We start from the raw sequence: 19,064 nt of genomic DNA on the forward strand, positions 1-19,064 counted from the left end.
GCACAGTGTAGTCAAACAAGTACCGTTCTCCTGGCAACCGCCAAACCCAGACTCAGGGGTTCTCCATGTTGGGGGTGGGACCCCATTTGCGGTCGCGAGACACTGAGAGGGGGTCTCCAGATGCCTTACAGAAACTAAGAACATTTTTTAGATTACACTGTTGCCACTTAAACAAATTTTGCCAAATTTTAACCCGTTTTCATCACTTTATCTTGACGATTTTATCAATTTTAACAAATTTTTGCAGTTTAAAACCCATTTTTTGTCCATTTTAAACCCTTTTCACCACTATTTTTCTGCCTGTTTTTGCCACTTCTAAACCAAATCTTTCCACTCTCTGCCTATTGTTGGCTCTGTTGACACATTATTGCCACTATTAACCCTTTTTACCACTTCTTAAGGCCACATTTCACAATTTGATAGGTCCATCTTTGCCAGTTTCTGCCTATTTCTGCCTCAGCTAACCCTTTTTCTGCCAGTTTGTATCAATTTCCATCCCACTTCACCAAATTTCCACCAATTTTTGGCCACTTTAACACCATTTCAGCCACTTTTTAATCCCATTTTACCACTTTATATGCAGATTTTTTGCCACTTTAACCTATTTTTGGGTGTTATTTTGCCACTTTTCTAATTTTTGGCATTTCTAACCTATTTCTGATACTTTTAAAATCCAATTTCACCATGTTTCCCACCACTTCGCCATTGTTAACCCATTTTAGCTATTTTCAATGTATTTTAATTCTGTTTTCAACAAAAGGCTTTACATTTTTTAAAGGGAGCTACTTACTACACAAATGAATTCTTTGATAAGAGTGGTTATTATTCAGGTTAAATATAAAATCTCACAGCTTAACTTTACAATGGACCATGATTTTGCTGGCCTCCCGTTTTTCCCCCCTTTATGGACAGTCTTGTCTCCACATGACTATTCTTGATTGTGCATGGCTATGTTCAACCACCTTCAGCTCCAGTGGGGGTCCCCGGTCTCTGGCACCTTTATTTTGGGGGTCGTGGGCTGAAAAGGTTGAGAACCACTGCATTAGATTGCCAGATGGAGAAGCGGGATTGGTCACTCCAGAGAATGCGTCTCCACTGCTCTAGAGTCCAGTGGCAGCGTGCTTTACACCACTGCATCTGACGCTTTGCATTGCACTTGGTGATGTATGGCTTGGATGCAGGTGCTCGACCATGGAAACCCATTCCATGAAGCTCTCTATGCACTGTTCCTGAGCTAATCTGAAGTCCACGTGAAGTTTGGAGGTCTGTAGCCATTGACTCTGCAGAAAGTTGGCAACCTCTGCGCACTATGTGCCTCAGCATCTGCTGACCCCGCTCTATCATTTTACATGGCCTACCACTTTGTGGCTGAGCTGCTGTTGTTTCCAGTCACTTCCACTTTGTTATACCACTGACTGTGGAATATTTAGGCGCGAGGAAATTTCACCACTGGACTTGCTGCACAGGTGGCATCCTATCACAGTACCATACTGGAATTCACTGAGCTCCTGAGAGCGAGCCACAAATGTTTGTAGAAACAGTCTGCATGCCTAGGTGCTTGATTTAATACACCTGTGGCCATGGAAGTGATTGAACACCTGATTTCAATTACTTGGATAGGTGAATGAATACTTTTGAATCTGTTCTGTTGTGGACAGTACAAACCTGAGGGATCTTTGACAATATATTAAGTTTAATGGTTGGCAGATATAGCATCAGTTCTGCGGTTCCACCAGCCCAACATGTTGGTGCCCGCCTTAAGGGTATTCTGGCTTCAATTCAGTACATCTGAAGGAGAACAAGAAGCATCGTATATTTTAATACACAGTCAATGCAGCAAACTACTGTTCTCTCCAAAATGACACATGTAAATACAAAAGGACAACACTGTGGGTTCCCTTTTATTCTTAAAATTTTATGTACAAGTGCGGCTGATTTATTTTTTTGAATGTACATTCAATATAGAAAGTTTATATACGCAATATTACATTGAACATCTCACAAATTGCACTAGTCTTTCACATAGATTCAAAATCAGAGTCAACGTCATTCGTCATGTCTTTGCAGAAGCTCATTTCCGGTGGTTATTATTCACGTATAAATATTCTAGTGCTTTTTGCATTCTGGGGAGGAAAGAGGAGGAGGATTACTTTAAAAAAGTGAGGCAGAAAGGGAAGCCGTCAAAGAGAGGGGGAGAGAATGAATTAAGAACAGAGGAATAATAGGCTGGATGTTGGAAAAGATCTGTGTTGACTTTTTAGTCCAAAAAGGTTCATTTTTCAGATGATGGGGCAGAAAATCTTTCATATATAATTTCTGATTTCCTACTTTAAGTGTTTTCCTTTACCACATGAGAATACATTATATAGACTACTTGATCTCATGTTTATGTAGAGGGCGGATAGGTCCTGTGCACACGTGTCACCATACTTTCTATTGAGGTTTTTGAATAAGAACAGCCAATCAGGATATAATATGGGGGGAGATAATAGAGACGAGACAGTTAATTTATAATAAGCCTGTCTTTGACATGAAAAAAAAAATCTAGAGTAAAAAATAAGTTCATAGAAAAAAGTAAACTCTTCTGTGTCATTGGAAGAAACAAGAAAAAGAAGCACAGAGAAAAAAAAAGGTGGTCATCCGTTAAAACAATTTTAAAGTGTTTATGAAGACTTGAGTGCCATTTGTGAGGGGAGAGGAGAGCGACACTGGAGGAGGTGTAGCAGAAATTTTGGTGACGGTTGACGATGGCCCGTTCTCCTCCTCCAACCTTCTCTCTCTCTCTGTCCCCTCGTCTGGGAGCTGAACACTCCTTCTCTGAGCTGCTGCCGTGAAGCTGCAGGGCAGTCTGGGTGCCTGAGCGTGACTGTGTGAGTGTTCATCAGCCTTGGTCTCCAATGTCGTTGTCCACGGGGGGTGGGACGCTGGACATTACCGTGGTGCCAGTTCCCGCTGTAAGGTAGCCTGCTACTCCTGGACCTGTAGGTGACAGGAAGACAGAGAAGATTTAGATTTAGGGACTGTACAGGACAGCTGAAGTTCTGCTAGTGTGCTACTGTGATGTACTAAACTAAAAGCATTAAACTACTGGATGAATGGAGGAGTGTACAGGGATGGAGGGCAGGCTTTGGAAATGCTGAATATGAAAAATGCGATACAAGATGTAAAAGGAAATCTAGTCATGCTCTGTATTGGAACTATGTTAGACTACAGCAGCCCTATCAAACACATTTTAATAGCATTGATCGCAAATGTAATATGCATTAATTCTAAAATTTGCAATTTAAAGATCCAAGAGAATGTACATTAATTTCCACTGTTGATTTGTCATTTTGTCGCTAAGTTAAGAAATCAAAACATCCTCTTTCTGATAAATAACTACTTTGATTTAATAATTTGGTTGCTCTTATTTTTGTGTTTGAATTAAAGGGGGTTCTTTTTTTCTTAAAGTTCCTCATAGGTGCTTTAACTTTTACTTATTGGAGTATCTTTTTATTTTATTTTTGTGAAAGAGACAGGAAATATGGGGAGAGATTAAGGAAGATATGCAGCAAGAAGCACCAGCATTAAGATTCAGTCTGAGTACTATGCTGAGAACTGTAACCTCTGTATACATACCTGCTCGACCAACTGAGCTTGGCAGGCACCCATTAAAGTAATCATTTGATAGTGTGCAACTTTCTTGTTCAAAATACAGTGCCCGTTTTACTCTTTTGTTGATTTTATAAATCAATCATAGTCAATATAATTTGACTTTTTTGACCCCCCCCCCCCCAAAAAAAAACAAAAAATAAAAAAAATCCTCTTTAATGTCAAAGTGAAAAATGATTTCTCCAAAGTAATGTCAATTAAATAAAAATGTATCAACTAAAATAAGTCACTGCAAAAATATTCACCCCCTTCAAGCCAATATTTAGTCGATCCACCTTTGGCTGCAATCACTGCTGTCTGTGTGGATCTGTTTTAATCAGGCCCTTTTCAGTCCAGCAACAAATTCTCTACTGGATTGAAGTCTGGGCTTTGACTCGGCCACTCCAGAACATTCACCCAGTTGGTTTCTGTGTAGCTTTCTCTGTATGCTTCAGGTCATTGCCTTGCTAGAATATGAATCTTCTTCAGAGCTGTAGTTCTCTTGCAGAATGAAAAAGATTATCCTCCTGTACCTTCCCAAATTTTGCCACACTTTTTATACCCTCTGCCTTTACAAGCCTTTCAGGGCAACTTGCCAAGAAGCATCCCCACAGCATGATGCTGCCACCACTCTGCTTCACAGGGGGGTGGAGTGTTTATGGTGATGTCAGTGTTTGGCGTCTTGTCTGATGGCCAAAAAACCCCATTTTATCTCATCAGAACAAAGAACTTTCGTCAACTTGACCATAGAGTCTCCCACGTGCCTTTTGGGGAACTCTAGTCCAGATCTAACAAGTTTTCTTCAACAGTGGCTTTCTCTTTGCCACTCTCCCATAAAGCTTTGACTGGTGGCATCTCGTTGGCCTCTCTCACTAGTCTCCTTCTTGCTCAGTCACTCAGTTTGTGAGGATGGCCTGATCTAGGCAGATTAATGTGCCATATTCCTTCCTTTCTTGATGATGGATTTAACTGAACTCCAGGGGAAGCTCAGTGCCTTGGAAATTGTTTTTAATCCATCCCGACTTATACTTTTAAATAACACTTTCTCTGAGTTGTTTGGGATGTTCTTTTATCTTCATGGTGTAATGGTAGCCAGGAATATTGATTAACCAGTGACTGGACCTTCCAGACACACGTGTCTTTCTGCTACAGTCACCTGAGACACATTCACTGCTCTCAGGTGATCCCCATTTCACTAAATGTGGGACTACTGGCACTTTTTGAGGTTGGTCACTTTAAAGGGGGTGAAGATTTTTGCAGTCACTAACTTTACATTGCATAGGGATTTTTTATTTATCAAGAGAGTATTTTGCATTTTAAGGGACAAGCTATGGTTGTTAAGTGGAATAAATTGTTTTACAAATTTTTTTTGTACCATTTCAACAGGAACACAATTTTAAAATTCTAGGATCACAGATTTTCACCGTAAGCCTTCAACACACGCTGAAATGAGTAATAATAGAAGTGCTAAATTAATAACTTCTCAATTTTCCTCTATTGTTTTTTGTCAGTGTGTTGTGAGAATAATCTTTTTTTTCTCTTACTGATGTCTACACACTAACATTATCATTTATGTAGCTTAATGTTTTCCAATTCAAAATGAGCTCCTTTTCCCCAATCCCAGTCTGAGTTTATGTGTGAATATTTTATTATTCTCCGACACTAGAGGGTGTGATTGAGAGTTAGTGCAAGGGGATGGAGATGGTATGACATTTATTTCAGCACTCCAGACATGGAGGGGGGTATGGAAACACAAGATGGAAGTTAAGAGGAAAGGTATGGCAATAGGAGCCAGGTCACAGTCTACCTGCATCAGAGCAAGAGAGAGGGGCTGCAAGGGCCCTGCTTAGGAGTCTAGAGCCCACCTCGCAGTGGGCTGCTGGCGGCCAGGAGAGAAGGAGTGGAAACCCCTGAGGAGGAAATGTGGAGGACAAAGAGGAAGGGAAGGAAAGCCAGGAAGTTAAAGGACGTGGACAGAGAAGAGGGTCGCTGGATTCAAGCACGAGGATTCAGCCACAAGGTGTTTAAAGCAAAGCATTAAGAATCAACAGCCGCTCAGAGACAGGGGGTCAGAACACAGAAAAAAATGATTTGCCTGCTTGTTAATCCTGTGATGCTGAGTTTTAAAAGCAGTGAAGTTCAGAGATACACTTTACCTGTCAGGTATCCAGCGGTCTGAGACTCTGAGATGAATAGATCGTGTTTCTGGTCTTTGAAGGCACTCCACACAGAGGACCTTGCTAGGATCTCATTCACCTGTAATGCAGCGATTAGCAGACAGTTTTAAACAGGAAACATTGCATGTTAAACGCAATTTAAATCAGATTGAACTGATCGTACTGGTGTCGTACCTGTTCTCCAAACTGCAGGCTGCGGGTCATGGATTTCAGAGCCTTCACTATCTGGGCCTTGGTGGCGGAAGGGTTGTCTAAATTCTCCAGGCCGACTCCTTCTAGCAGTTTGAGGAGGTATGGAACCAGCTCCACTCGTAGAGCCTGGTTTATTCATAACAAAACACATTCTTATTAATTTCACAATCAAATATTGCATTTCAAAACATTACAAAAATGCAGGGATCTTATTTTACCTGGGCCACTAGTTCAGTCTGCTCCTTCTGGAACATGCGGTTGAGAGCTTCACAAGCCAATCCAGCCATGTCTGTCCGACATTTCATCCCAGTCATGAGAGGGCCGATGGTCTCCAGGGACGCCATTGAGCGTACACAGAGCTACATGACAAAAAAAACAAAAAACAAAAACAATTTAAGGAAATAAAGCAACTCCCAAATGCAGAAAAAATACAAAGTAATTTAACAATATTTAACAAATGTCAGGCATTAAACACAAGCACCCCTTAGATCCTAAACTCTAACTTTATGGGGTCTTGAACCCTTAAATTAAGTGTGATCCTGTGCAAACAGAGTCCAGGGGCATGGTATTGTGCACCGGATGAAATACAGCAACTCTTTGGAAGATTTCCGGTACGGTACCCATTACTGGTACCTGTGAACCTGTACAGGTACACAACGGTACCCATTTTTGGTACTTTTGTGTGTGAATAATATGCAATAATAAATGTTATAAAACCTCAAAACTTCTGAATTTTAGATATTTATTTCTCAATATCAAAACACTATCAAATATATCAAAACATCATCAAACGCCATTTGTAATGTAACATCACAAGTGTTTTTACGAATTTCTCCAACATGGAAAACCTAAACTACCATAACTACACAGTGATTTTTCTTTATATTGCACAAATTAAAACCCAGCCCCTTTACCTCCAATTCCTCTAATTTCCCCTCTTGGAAAAATGTGTGCTTGGGTCCATGGAAGGTGAATAAGTTTAAACAAATGCACAATACAGTATGGAGTCAAAATAAATAGGAAAACTGAAAGAAAGATAACTAGAAAACTAAAATAAAAGAGAGGATGCTTCAACCTTGTCATGTTTTTTTAAATTGATTTTTATGGTCTCCGTCCTGTCTCAGTCTCGACCTCCAAAAGTCCTGGTCTTGTCTTGGGGCACTCTGGTCTCGGGCAAGTCTCAGTCTCAGATAGCGTGGTCTTGAGTACAACACTAATAAACAGCAGTGTAGTCTTGATAGAGTGACCCCACTTAAAAACATACATTCTTCTTCTACAGGAATCTACACTTATTCATACCTCTGCTCTCAAGTAACCTTGCAAAGCAGATGGATACGCCAGTTTCCATGTTTCTCACTGTTGAATCCATCTTGTAAAGCTCCTGTCTGAACCGTTTGGGTCCGGTTAGAAAGTGACTGGACCAATCAGTGACGAGGGTATTTTTGGGTGCAGCGGAGTCGTGACGTAAGCAAGCAGCAACAAGAGGCCGGTGCAATTATGGTTGAAGACATCAGTGTGGATGCTGCTAAGGCGCCAGTTTTATCAGAACTTGACAACATTTTGGGGTGCACAGATAGGCTAGCAGTCTAAGGCGCAACCTATGTACGCGGGCAGCCCAGGATCGAATCCGGCCTGTGGCCCTTTACCACATCGCTCCCCATTCTCTCTCCTGTTTCCGACTCTATCCACTGTCCTCCACTATGAAATAAAGGCATGAAAAGCTAAAAAATAAATCTTAGAAAAAAAAGAACTTGACAACATTTCTTGGTTAAAAGAAGAACAAAGAACAGCAGTGAGTTGTTTTCTTTTCAAAAACGACAAAAATCGTGTACTGACATGTCTACAGTCACCATGGTTCGCGTTATGCAGTTCTATATGGAGTTTATTCCTCGGTAGCTGCGCACATACACCTCAGTAGGGGCTATGTCACGTGTTTTGTTACTCTGATTGGCCTGTAAAGATGTGACAGACAGAACGTTCATCCAATCACACTCCGAGTTTTTCTTTTTGTTTTCTTTTTTTCCCCAAAGGCTCTGCCCTTTCCCAAATGCTGTATATTGAAGGTTTTCTCGATGGATGTGTGAAACAAATACACCTGGCATGTCAGGTTAGCTCTCAAGCATTTTGTGACAGGAAGGGTAGCAGTGAAGCTGGTCTTTATTTTTTAACCTGGGTTTGGTTGAGTGTTTTTTTGAGCAGTAGGGTGCATTCAAATTGATCTTGGAAGTTGGACATTTCAAGAAGTTAGAACTCTGACTCATAGCCTCAGCTTACACTCACTACGGTAACCCTAGTTACCAATTCTTAACTGGAATGAGGATGTGGCACCCGTCAACATCTGACTTCCAAGTTAAGTAGAAAGCCCCATGAGCTTGCTTGATTGCAGTAAGAGACACATGATGATGTGCACGCTTGCTGGATTGAGTGCAGGTAAATGGTCTGTTTAACCTCATGTGATTATAGTGACTCCTGAAAGCTTCAGAGAGCAAACTGTTTGACCCTCACCTCATTGTCTGACAGTACGTGAATGAGGCGGATGGAACTCTTGGGCACGGCGTTGTTCTTGTGGTTCAGTGCTGCCAAGATGCGAGGCAGATGACCTAGAGGGGGGACCTGGTCGGCCAGCTGGCTCTGTGTGCTAAAGAGACACACTGCCGCCGTTGTTACCGTCTCCAGGGCTTCTCCCTACAGGATATGAGAGATGTCAAGAAGAGGAAGTGAAACTGCTCTTTAAAGATAACATATGTATGAATGTGTATTTTAAATACTCACATTGGGATTGTTCTTCTCCAAAAGCTCAGTGAGAGTCTCCAGCAGAGACACTAAGAACTCACGAGGCTTGCGCAGCACCCACCCAGGCTGAGCAATGAAGATACGCAGGAAGACTCCGCCCACTTCCAGTTCGCCCTGTCCTGCTCCACAAGATACTGTGAAGTCCTCTGGCATCTAAGCACACATCAGAAATGTATAGTCACATTAAATCACTCAGAAAACAAAGGGGTTTGATGGTCAGTCATGTGACCCTGCACTCACCTTCCAGTTCACATCAGGGTTATCCTTCTGCTGTTTAAAGTGCCTGGAGAAATTTAAGAAAGAACAATGTGATGTTAAGCATCATATATTCAAATATTTCACACTCCTGACAGCTTGTGGCTAAACAGAGTATTGAATTAAGGTCATGTCATACTCGAGCATCATCTCTCGAACCGTTGTGGACACTTTCTCCCTTGAGCTGTCATTCCAGATGAGTTCAGGGTTCTCGTGTGTTCCTTCAAATATGTGGACCGCTGCTTCTGCGTTGTCCCGCATGGCGTCCATGAAGACACCGGGGAGGAAACGCATAAGCGTCAGACGCACCTAGAAGAAAGCAGATATTGGTATTTATCATACACATTAGGGTAAATAATGCTTCACAGAGATGAGTTTCTAAATCTTTTACTAAGTTCAACCCAGACTAACCTTTGGCCCCACCAGCTTGTCTGAGGTCATCTTGGAAAAGAGCTCTGCCGTCTGTGTGCGAACCTGAGGATGTGTGCAATTACAGAAGAGGTCTAGCAAGTAGATCAGAGCACCTGAAGGAGGGAAAACAGACAAATTAAGCATCTTTTAAGCTATAAATACAGAGCAAAAGTAAAACAGTTACACCAAGGGTGTCAAGCTCAATCACAGCAGGGGCCGGATTCTGGATTTAGGTTTAACCTGAGGGCCGAACAGGATCAACACAACCTTAAACTGTCAACCTCATTTTCACCAGAGATTAAAATATGAAAAAAACCCAGCACTGATGATAAATCATTTGGAAATTCAAAAAAGTAAAAATGATAAGTTTAAAGGCGAAGTAAAAATTCCAACTTATTACTTCAAAAGATCAGAACGTGATATTAAAAATAGAAAAATAATGTTTTTAAAGAGCAAAAATACAAGGAGAAATTGAAATCACAAGTTTGAAAGGTAAAAATATCAAATTTGAAATCATAAGTTTAAAAGTCAATTATGTCTTAAAATTTAAAATTGTGCATCTGATAGTTCAAAATATGGGATTAAAAAGCCAAAATTAGGAGTTCAAAGTGTCAAAAATTAAGCTAGAATTCAAAATGATGACTTAAAAAGTTAAAAATGTGTTTTAAATTCAAAATTGGGAGTGTAAAAGGTCAAAATATGATCTAAAAAGTAAAAATTATGAATCTAAAATGTCAAAATATGAGAAAAAAAAATTTGAAATCGCATTTAAAAGTCAAAATATGGGATTAAAAAGCCAAAGTAAGGAATTGAAAAGGTCAAAATACGACTTAAAATTTAAAATTGGGAATCCAGAAGATAAAAATGTGACAAATAAAGTCCATATTATGAGTTGAAAAGTTTAAAGCATGAAATGAAAAGTCAATATTATAAGTTTGAGTCGTAATCTTGAGATGCAAAGATTAAAATATGAAATAAAACACAAATTAATTTTTTTCCCGCCACATTCTTGACTTTTTATCTCATTTTTCTTGCTCTTTACTTTTTCAGATTTTTATGGTTTAACAAGGATATTTTAAATAATCAAGCTGAAGTTTACATTTTTATACTGGAGGAAATCTGCAGACCTCATACTGGTGGGCCAGTAATAATACAAATATGATATGATCTCACAGGCCGGATATAATCGTTCCATGGGCCAGATTTGGCCCCTGGGCCTTGAGTTTGACACCTGTGAGTTACACTTACCTTTGGCCATAGCCTCTTTGACAATCTTTGTGTTAGAAGTCAGTGCATACAAGGTTTCCAGCACCATTTGTCTGCCTAAATGACAAAAAATACATATATGTCTTTAAGTCAAAAGAAATATCACTGCTGTTAAAAAAGTCAGCTAATGGGACAAATATGGAGTCCGTAAGTTGTTATCTGAATGTTTTCTTACTGGAGGGGAGCGAGTGCAGCAGCAACAGAAGGTTAGACAACACCAGCGACTCTGCTATGTTGCTAACACATTCTTGGTTCGATGTCACTGTATTTACAACCTGCAGAGAAAAACAATGTTACAACAATGCAGAGATATATTTGGGGAATCCAACATAAAGATAAAAGGACCAAAATCCTCTACCTCCAAAACCAGCTGCTGTACTCTGCCGGCTCCATGAACCCGCAACAAAGAGAAGAGCAGTTTGAAATGTCCGATGCACTCTGACTCCGAACCTGAAATTACAGAGAGGGTCCAGAATTAAGATTTCCAAATGTGAAAAAAACGGTTGCAGACAAAAAGAGGAACCAGATGAGGAGTCAAATCTCACCAGGGTTGTTCTTGATGACATTGCGAAGAGCCTCTAAAGCCATCTCAGCAAAGCGGAGCCTCTCTGCGTGCTGCTGAGACTCGACTTTGTTACTCTGACTCATGGCCAGCAGAGTGTGCAGGTACTGGGCCTGTGAGCCCACGTAGTCCAGCAGACTGGCTGCAAATGCTTTGGGGTACTAAAAGCAAAGATGGGAAAACAAGTTATGGCATTACAAAACATTTCAAGTCTACATCATTGTGAAAATAAACCACATGAAGTATAAAAAGTGAAAGCTGCAAGTAAAACTTTTAGTTCATGTTATCAACAGCTAGATCAATATTTCTGTTATGATAACTGTCATGTTCAGAGCTCATGTGCTGAGTTTTTAGGTCATTATAAAAAAGATTAATAAATACTGATAGCTTTATATGATCCAAAAAGCAAACTGGACCATCAAAACAAGATTAATAATTTCTGATTTTTGTTTCGATGCCTAGAGTCACAGCTGGTGTCAGCGCTGTCAAAACAGCCTTTTTTATGCTTAACATTGTTAAGATTCTTAATGAGTGATTCATTTAAATGTTAAAAGAATGGGGGAATGGCGCGCTGGTAGTCGAGTGGTTAAGGCACATGCCATATACGCAGGCGACCCGGGTTCGAATCCGGCCCGTGGCACTATTTCCTGCATGTCTCTCCCCGCTCTCTCCCCTGTTTCCGACTCTATCAACTGTCCTATCAAATAAAGGCAAAAAGGCCAAAAATTAATCTTAAAAAAAAAAAAAAAAAGTGGGGGAATGAGATTTCTGTTTAAAACCATTAGTCACACATGCATTGGACAAAATCAGCAAAAGCTATGAGTAAATGCGTCATCTACAGGAGGCGTGTCTAAATTAGAAACTAAAATATCCTCACAGAAGTTTTAAATTCATGCTACACTCAATAAAAAAACATGTTAAATAGAAGAAAGGACTGACAAGAAAACAAGAAACAATAAGGTTTGATTAGGTACTCACCTCTAAAGGAAAAGTTGGTTGTTCATTGTAGACTCGCACAAAGATCTCCCCAACAATCAGCTCTTTGCTGTGATCGCTGAACACAAACTCAGCTCCAAAGCTTTCATCATTTTCTCCCTATAAAGAGACGACAGAGGAATTTAAGACCCAATGCTGGTCAATTAATCAGATTTTAATTTCATTAAATTTTGGCTTCCCATGATTGTGAAAACAAGATAATCATGATTAAGCTATTATTGTAACGTGTCTTGTTAAACATTTTTTTCCACGTTGTTTGTAAATGTTTCAGTGTTTGTTGTAATATTTTGGATATGAAAGTAGTTATTTTAGCTGTTTCATTGTTGTCGTATATCGTTATTTGTATTTGAGACTATGTCTGTGTTTATATAGGCTACAGCTTTTCACTATATGCCATTTAAGGTATTGCTTTTGAGGAAAATTTCCAAAAAGGGGTTAGAATGAAGAAAAACAGAGTTATTCCTACCCTTTTGATGTTCCCCTCCTGCTGAGCCTCCAGGAACTCCAGCAGCTCAGCTCGTGTCCCATTGTTCCAGATCAAGTATGGATTCTCCGAGTTACTATTCAGCAGCTTTAAGACCTAAATCAATAACACAGCAGGTGGAACTCAGCTCATTTTTATGTAAATACTTTTGTGACACACAGTGTTGATTTAGCTCAGCTCTCCACATGCACAGCTTACCTCAGGAGGACATCCTGTTCCCAGCTTCCTTGAGATGTACGGTGTCAGCATGGCGGCCAAGCTCTTGCGGATGGTTGGGTTCTCTGGAGGCTGGCCCTCAAGGCCGTTAGTCTCTGACACGGGATTGTTCCCATCTGGGGTGTGTGGAGCCTGGACGTAGCCTCCTAGACGGCTGAGAGCAACCAGGCTTATTTTGGCGAGGCTGTTTGCGACCTCCTGTTGGTTTGTTTCCTGGCTGGCTTGAACGCCACTTTCCTCCAGAGTGTAGTCATAGTTGAAGAGGTAGACCAGCAGGTGCCAGAGAACGCCAGCATGGTACAGGTGGGTCTGCAAGAAGAAATCCACTGCGAAAGAACTCACACACTGAACAGCTAGGGAAGCAGTCTTCGGGAGACCCTGAGGAAGAAATTAAGTATTAAGATGACATCAGAAGTGTATGTAGATTAAATGTTAAGCGCAGATATTTTGGTAGCATGTACGTAACACTCATGTTATTAAAGTTAAAATAGCGGGTCTAAAATTCTTACCTTTCCATAGAACAAGATGTGACATAGATCTCTGATGATGTTCGGCATTTCAATGATTTTCTCCCTGCATTCCTCAAACTGGGCTGCGACACTGTAGCACTTACAGATGTGCCCGCACACCTTTAGCAAAACAGCAAGATCAAATTGTTAAAAATAAGTCACCATAAGGAGTATGGGGGGTAATCCCCGAAGAGAAATTAAAGTTCTGGTTTCTAGAGAATGCTTTCTGTACCTGTACAGCCATGTCGTCAGGCTTGCTGGATGCAGTCAAAACAGCAACACAGCGAGAAAGAGCCTCCAACAAAACCTGAATAAATACAACAGTTTAATTATATTTCTAATTCTGCTTCATTTACACTGGTTGATATTTCACTTTGTGAATGTGAGCTTACCTCGATGCCGTTTTCACGGCGAAGCTCTTCAGCATTAAGAGCCGAGCAGTTGACGGTGTGGAAAGCGAGCTCGACAGCAGCCGGGAGGAGGGGGGAGGCCTTTGAGAAGAGCTGCTCATCCTCTGTCTCCATGGTGATTGTTTTTATGAGCATGGGGTAGCCGGCATATTTGTACGGTTCCAGTTCTGTTTAATAGACAATGAAATGATCAGAGAGGGGAGTTCTTTCTTTTAAGAGAAGAATAGAAAAGAAATCTTTGTGTACCTTGTTTGTGTCGGTTGAACAGGATGCTCTGAGTTTTCAGGATGAGGATGATGTTTTCTGGGTCAGGGCCGTCTATGATTCTTGCAGACTTTGTACAAAGGAACTCGTAGGCTTTGTTGACTTTCTCAAACATGTCCTGAAAATTACACATTAAAAAAGAGAATAAACCAATGAAGCCAGACTACAGAAAACCATAGACGGTATAATTTCATTAGTGATATTTATACATACTCTTCCTTCTGGGTTCTTGTCAGGATGATACTTCTGCGCCAATCTGAAGTAAGCTTTCCTGATTTTACTCTCCTCATGCCTGAGACAAAAACGCCAACATGTTTTCAATCAAACACCGAGCTTAAGATACTTGCAGCATCTGACTTACTTCTCTTTCCTCGCCCACATACTTCACATTTATCACTGTTTCTTAGCAAAATACCATTAAGAATTGTAGGAGAACTGTAAGAACACATAACGAGTCAACACTTACTGTCCCTGTCCTTTGGGCAGGTTTAGGACTTCATAGGCATCATCCACAGACATAGATGGAGGTTTCTTCTCCACCTCTCTCTTCCAGGCTTCAAGTGTGTCTTTTAGCAGCTTTACCTGTAACCATAACAAAGAGCATCTCAGCTTTAAAAGTTAATAGGGAAAATTCTTTGGAACCCTAAAGGTCAGATTAACACAGGAAAAGAGAGACTTACAGCATCTCTTATCGGCCAGTTAGGGAAGCGGGTGGTGTCACACAGGTGTCTGAGGTAGTAGATGTTGCAGAAGAGCTCGTTGTCGAGCTGAGGATAGCTGATCACAGGAATGGGGCAGTACTGGTAGAGGGCCCGCGTGTTGCTCTGCAGCCTGGGGCTGAAGTCAGCAACATGAGCAGCTATCTTTTCAATCATCATCCGCCTGAAACACAAAGTTCAAACACAATAAGTAAACTTCAAACCTCTAAACTGCCTTTTACAGCACTGATACAAAATACAGACTAGGATGTACCTCATCTCACTGCTCCAAATGGCCTCAGGTGTGTCAAACTCTCCCAGGAATATTTCAGAGATGCGTTCAGCCTCGTAGTTCTCCAGATAACACACCATGGCCTCAGGCAGAACAGGACCCAGAACACTACGCTGCACAATGTCCTGACCCTTAGACTAAAGGGGAAGAGAAAAAAGGACATGACACAGTGGATCAAAAAGATCAAATCTTCTGTATTTTCTCAAATAACATTCTTAACCACACAGTTTGTCCACAGTAGGAATTATTCATGGTTACCTCCTCTGATTTGAAGGCTTGTTTCAGATGTGTGTACTTTAGGAACCTAAAGAAACCACAGGTAAGATTTTATTAAATCAACAAAATCTGGGTCAAACTATTGAAAAGTGCACATTTAAAACAGCAATGAAATATTAACTATTATGTGGGAATAAAAAACTCTAGTATGTCCTTGACCTCTGTGGTATTAAAAGAATCTGTTAGTGATTTTACTCATGTACAAACTTCTGAATATTTCCAAAAATGTTCAAGGTTAGCTGGATTTTTACCCTGACTATCTCTTGCCAGACTGAAAGTCAAATTTTAAAATGAAAACAGGGTGAGGCGATGTGCAAATACAGCAGGAAATATCAAGGAAACTTCACTGTGCGTGGGTGGGAGGGGTGATGGTGTTAATATCACACAACTGGTTCACAACCAGTTTGATCTTTCTTCACATAGTAAAGCTGCATTTTTTTGTCTGCTTGCCAGTTTGTTCTTTTCCAATTGTTTGTTAAAACTTGGAATGCATCATATTATATTTGGGATATACAGTGCATTCAGAAAGTATTCAGACCCCTTCACTTTTTAAATTTTATGTTGCAGCCTGATGCTACAGTCAAAAAAAGTATTTCTCCCTCTCTGATTCCTTTTCCATTTTTTAAGGAAGAAAAAAACCCAAACCTATCTGGTCCTATGTAAAAAAGTAAAAGAGCCTGCCTCTCTACACCTACATCCTTGCATCTTTACCCTGTGAGAAACATATTTGATCAAGCAACTCGGGAAGATTTGGAGGAGAGGCTGTCCTTAAACTTTCTAGAAATGTTCAGGAGTAATTGTGTGCAAACAGTTTAGTAAAACAAACACATTTCTTCCGTGTTTTCACCTGGCTACAGGAAGCACATTGGAGCCTGTGTACATCATGATGAAGAAGAAGACCCCTGTTAAATAGAGGCGCTGTAGGTTCGGGTTGTCTTGCATCACCAGGTACAGGATGTTAGCTACCTTCTCCACCAGGATGGGGTCGAATGTCAACAGCAACTGGAGTAGACAGTAAAAAAGGAAACCATTAAAATGTCACATTAATTAAAGTAGATTCAACTTAGTTAAGAGGAAATGGGATTTTTACAGTGCCATTACCTGGACAATGTGAGGGAGGCAAGCATTGTCACTGATGAGCCTCTTGATTTTCGGCAAAGGACGGATGATGGCATTATCTTGATCCCTGAGGAAATCCAGACCATGATATAAAATGTTTAAACAGACTTGAATTATAATTTTATATACAGGAGGTGTTGTCTGCTGCCTACCTGCTTGGATAGTATGAGCACATGGTGATGAGCATGTTAAGGATAAGTGTAGCCAGGTCTGACTCGTTCATCACCGCCTGTCCGGAGGCCAAGAGGCACCATTTCAGCTGCGGGATGGCCTGCAGGGGACGCCAACCATCCATCCCCTGAGCCCAGCAGCGGGTCTTTGCTGTCAGGACACCTGTGTTCCAAAACTCCTGCATCTGGAGAGGTGAAAGTAAAATAAAACATAAAAAAGCAGGTTCAGTGGAAGGTCAACAGCAACAATGAATTAAAAGTAACAAAGAATTGAAAGAATAATGTTACATTATTTAGAAATTTCCCCACTAGACAGCAATAATATTGAATTAAGAGGCCCTTTACTTCTTGATTATGCTGATAAAATATAATTATGATGAGCATGGGAAAATATTTGAAGTTTTTCATTCATGTAAGTATAATAAATTTAAAGAGGCAACATTCTGATAATCTCAGCAGATTCTGGAATTTTTCCAGAAAATACACCATTTCTCCCAGAAATTGTTGCATTTACAAATGTTGTTGGTATACACATGTTTATTTCATTTATGTGCATTGGAACAACACACAAAAACAGAAGAAAAAAGCCAAAATTGATAAAATTTTACACAAAACTTAAAAAACTAAAATTGTTGGCACCCTTAACTTAACATTTAGTTTCACACCCTTGAAAAAATAACTGAAACCAATCACCTCCTATAACCATCAACAAGCTTTTTACACCTCTCAACTGGAATTTTGGACCACTCTTATTTTGCAAACTGCTCCAGGTCTCTCAGATTTGAAGGGTGCCATCTTGCAACAGCAGTTTTGAGATCTCTCCATAGGTGTTCAATGGGATTTAGATCCAGACTCATCGCTGGCCACTTCAGAACTCTCCAGCTTTGTCTCCAAACATCTCTTGGTGCTTTTTGAGGTATGTTTGGGGTCACTGTCCTGCTGGAACACCCATGACCTCTGACACAGACCTAGCTTTCTGGCACTAGGCCCTACATTGTGACCCAAAATCTTTTGATAGTCTCCAGATTTCATGATTCCTTGCACACAGTCAAGGCACCCAGTGCCAGAGGCAGCAAAATAACCCCAAAACATCTTTGAACCTCCACCATGTTTGACTGTAGGTACTGTGTTCTTTTCTTTGTAGGCCTCATTCTGTTTTCTGCAAACAGTAGAATGACATGCTTTTCCAAAAAGCTCTACCTTAATCTCATCTGTCCACAAAATGTGCAAACTCCAGTCTGGCTTTTTATGTCTCTTTGTCAGCAGATTTTTCTCTTCCGTCCACATCCAGGGAGATTAGCCACAGATCCATGGGTTATAAACGTCTTGATTATATTACGCACAGTTCCAATGCAAATAAATGAAATAAACATGTGTATACCAAAAACATTTGTAGTTACAACAATTTCTGGGAGAAATGGGAGAAATCCATGGGTGCCAATACTTTCGTCCATGACTGTAATTTAATGTTTTAACTTGATTTCACAGGAAAAAGTGGTTAGATTTTCCTACATACCTCCTCAAAACTGAAAGGTCCTCTTCTTTCCTTGTCTGCATTTCCAAAGTACCACTCCTTCTCACTCTCCCTCTTCATGTCTGGTGATGCCTCCAGGACATTGCTCTGTGGAGATTAAGACGACCTTTATTTGACACTCCAGACTGATTAATTATGGTTCCACACATGGGTCAATATTAATTTTATTCTCCTCTCATCGAGGGCTGATGAAGAATTCAAAGATTTAATGTCGCTTAGGGTTTTTACCTGCAGAGGCACTGTGGCTCTGCTTGTGTGAAGATGGGCCAAAGTGAGCAGATCCACCAAAATGCGAACTCCATTGGAGTCCATCACCTCCTTCACGTTTTTCTGCAGAAAAGAAACAGAGTTACACAAGACAAATAGATAAAACCCATAAAAATCAACAGGCAATGATAAAAACACTAATGCTTTAAGTAACACACCTTGTTGAGAATGAGTTTGTTGAGGAAGAGGATGAGTCTGTCTCTTTCCAGCTTGTCTGTACACTGTCGACACAGAAAACAAATTAATTTAAACACATAGATTCACTCCCATTGCCTCAACTGTTTCAATTATTGCAGTGATTTTTTCTGCTCACTCTGTCCAGCATTCCCACAATGTATTTAGTGTCAGTGAAGGGGCCAATCTCCTCAAAGCATTTCCCGTAGACTATAGCAAGTGCCTGCAGGCACAGGCACTTCATCGTAACTTTGGGTGTCAGCAGAAAGCGATGGTAGAGCTCATTGAAGAACTCATATCTGAGAGTAAAAATAGGAGTTGCATGAGTTGTCCTCTTAGATTCAGCACAGAATAACATGTAAGAAGTCT

At 40.5% G+C, this 19,064-nt stretch overlaps 1 protein-coding gene across 4 annotated transcripts in view; it reads right to left on the reverse strand.

Annotated features, from left to right (window-relative positions):
* Positions 1-1,888: 1,888 nt before the first annotated feature.
* Positions 1,889-19,064, reverse strand: part of LOC121527153 (dnaJ homolog subfamily C member 13) — a 59,589-nt gene continuing 42,413 nt past the window's right edge. For all 4 annotated transcript variants that reach the window (XM_041813927.1, XM_041813926.1, XM_041813923.1 and 1 more), the window contains 32 exons: positions 18,835-18,994; positions 18,680-18,742; positions 18,483-18,584; positions 18,237-18,341; positions 16,703-16,905; positions 16,533-16,617; positions 16,279-16,433; positions 15,414-15,459; positions 15,138-15,292; positions 14,846-15,047; positions 14,632-14,747; positions 14,379-14,457; positions 14,148-14,283; positions 13,884-14,068; positions 13,724-13,798; positions 13,492-13,611; positions 12,965-13,360; positions 12,749-12,862; positions 12,265-12,381; positions 11,270-11,447; positions 11,083-11,174; positions 10,900-10,999; positions 10,707-10,781; positions 9,459-9,571; positions 9,187-9,356; positions 9,033-9,075; positions 8,772-8,945; positions 8,505-8,684; positions 6,218-6,358; positions 5,982-6,125; positions 5,787-5,886; positions 1,889-2,979 (listed from right to left, as the gene is read on the reverse strand). In XM_041813927.1, the coding sequence (XP_041669861.1) occupies positions 2,882-2,979; positions 5,787-5,886; positions 5,982-6,125; positions 6,218-6,358; positions 8,505-8,684; positions 8,772-8,945; positions 9,033-9,075; positions 9,187-9,356; positions 9,459-9,571; positions 10,707-10,781; positions 10,900-10,999; positions 11,083-11,174; positions 11,270-11,447; positions 12,265-12,381; positions 12,749-12,862; positions 12,965-13,360; positions 13,492-13,611; positions 13,724-13,798; positions 13,884-14,068; positions 14,148-14,283; positions 14,379-14,457; positions 14,632-14,747; positions 14,846-15,047; positions 15,138-15,292; positions 15,414-15,459; positions 16,279-16,433; positions 16,533-16,617; positions 16,703-16,905; positions 18,237-18,341; positions 18,483-18,584; positions 18,680-18,742; positions 18,835-18,994 (4,222 nt within the window). In that variant the 3' untranslated portion in view covers positions 1,889-2,881. The remainder of the gene's footprint in view (positions 2,980-5,786; positions 5,887-5,981; positions 6,126-6,217; positions 6,359-8,504; positions 8,685-8,771; positions 8,946-9,032; positions 9,076-9,186; positions 9,357-9,458; positions 9,572-10,706; positions 10,782-10,899; positions 11,000-11,082; positions 11,175-11,269; positions 11,448-12,264; positions 12,382-12,748; positions 12,863-12,964; positions 13,361-13,491; positions 13,612-13,723; positions 13,799-13,883; positions 14,069-14,147; positions 14,284-14,378; positions 14,458-14,631; positions 14,748-14,845; positions 15,048-15,137; positions 15,293-15,413; positions 15,460-16,278; positions 16,434-16,532; positions 16,618-16,702; positions 16,906-18,236; positions 18,342-18,482; positions 18,585-18,679; positions 18,743-18,834; positions 18,995-19,064) is intronic.

The sequence above is a fragment of the Cheilinus undulatus genome, linkage group 19, assembly GCF_018320785.1.
Source record: "Cheilinus undulatus linkage group 19, ASM1832078v1, whole genome shotgun sequence".
Taxonomy (NCBI): Eukaryota; Metazoa; Chordata; class Actinopteri; order Labriformes; family Labridae; genus Cheilinus; species Cheilinus undulatus.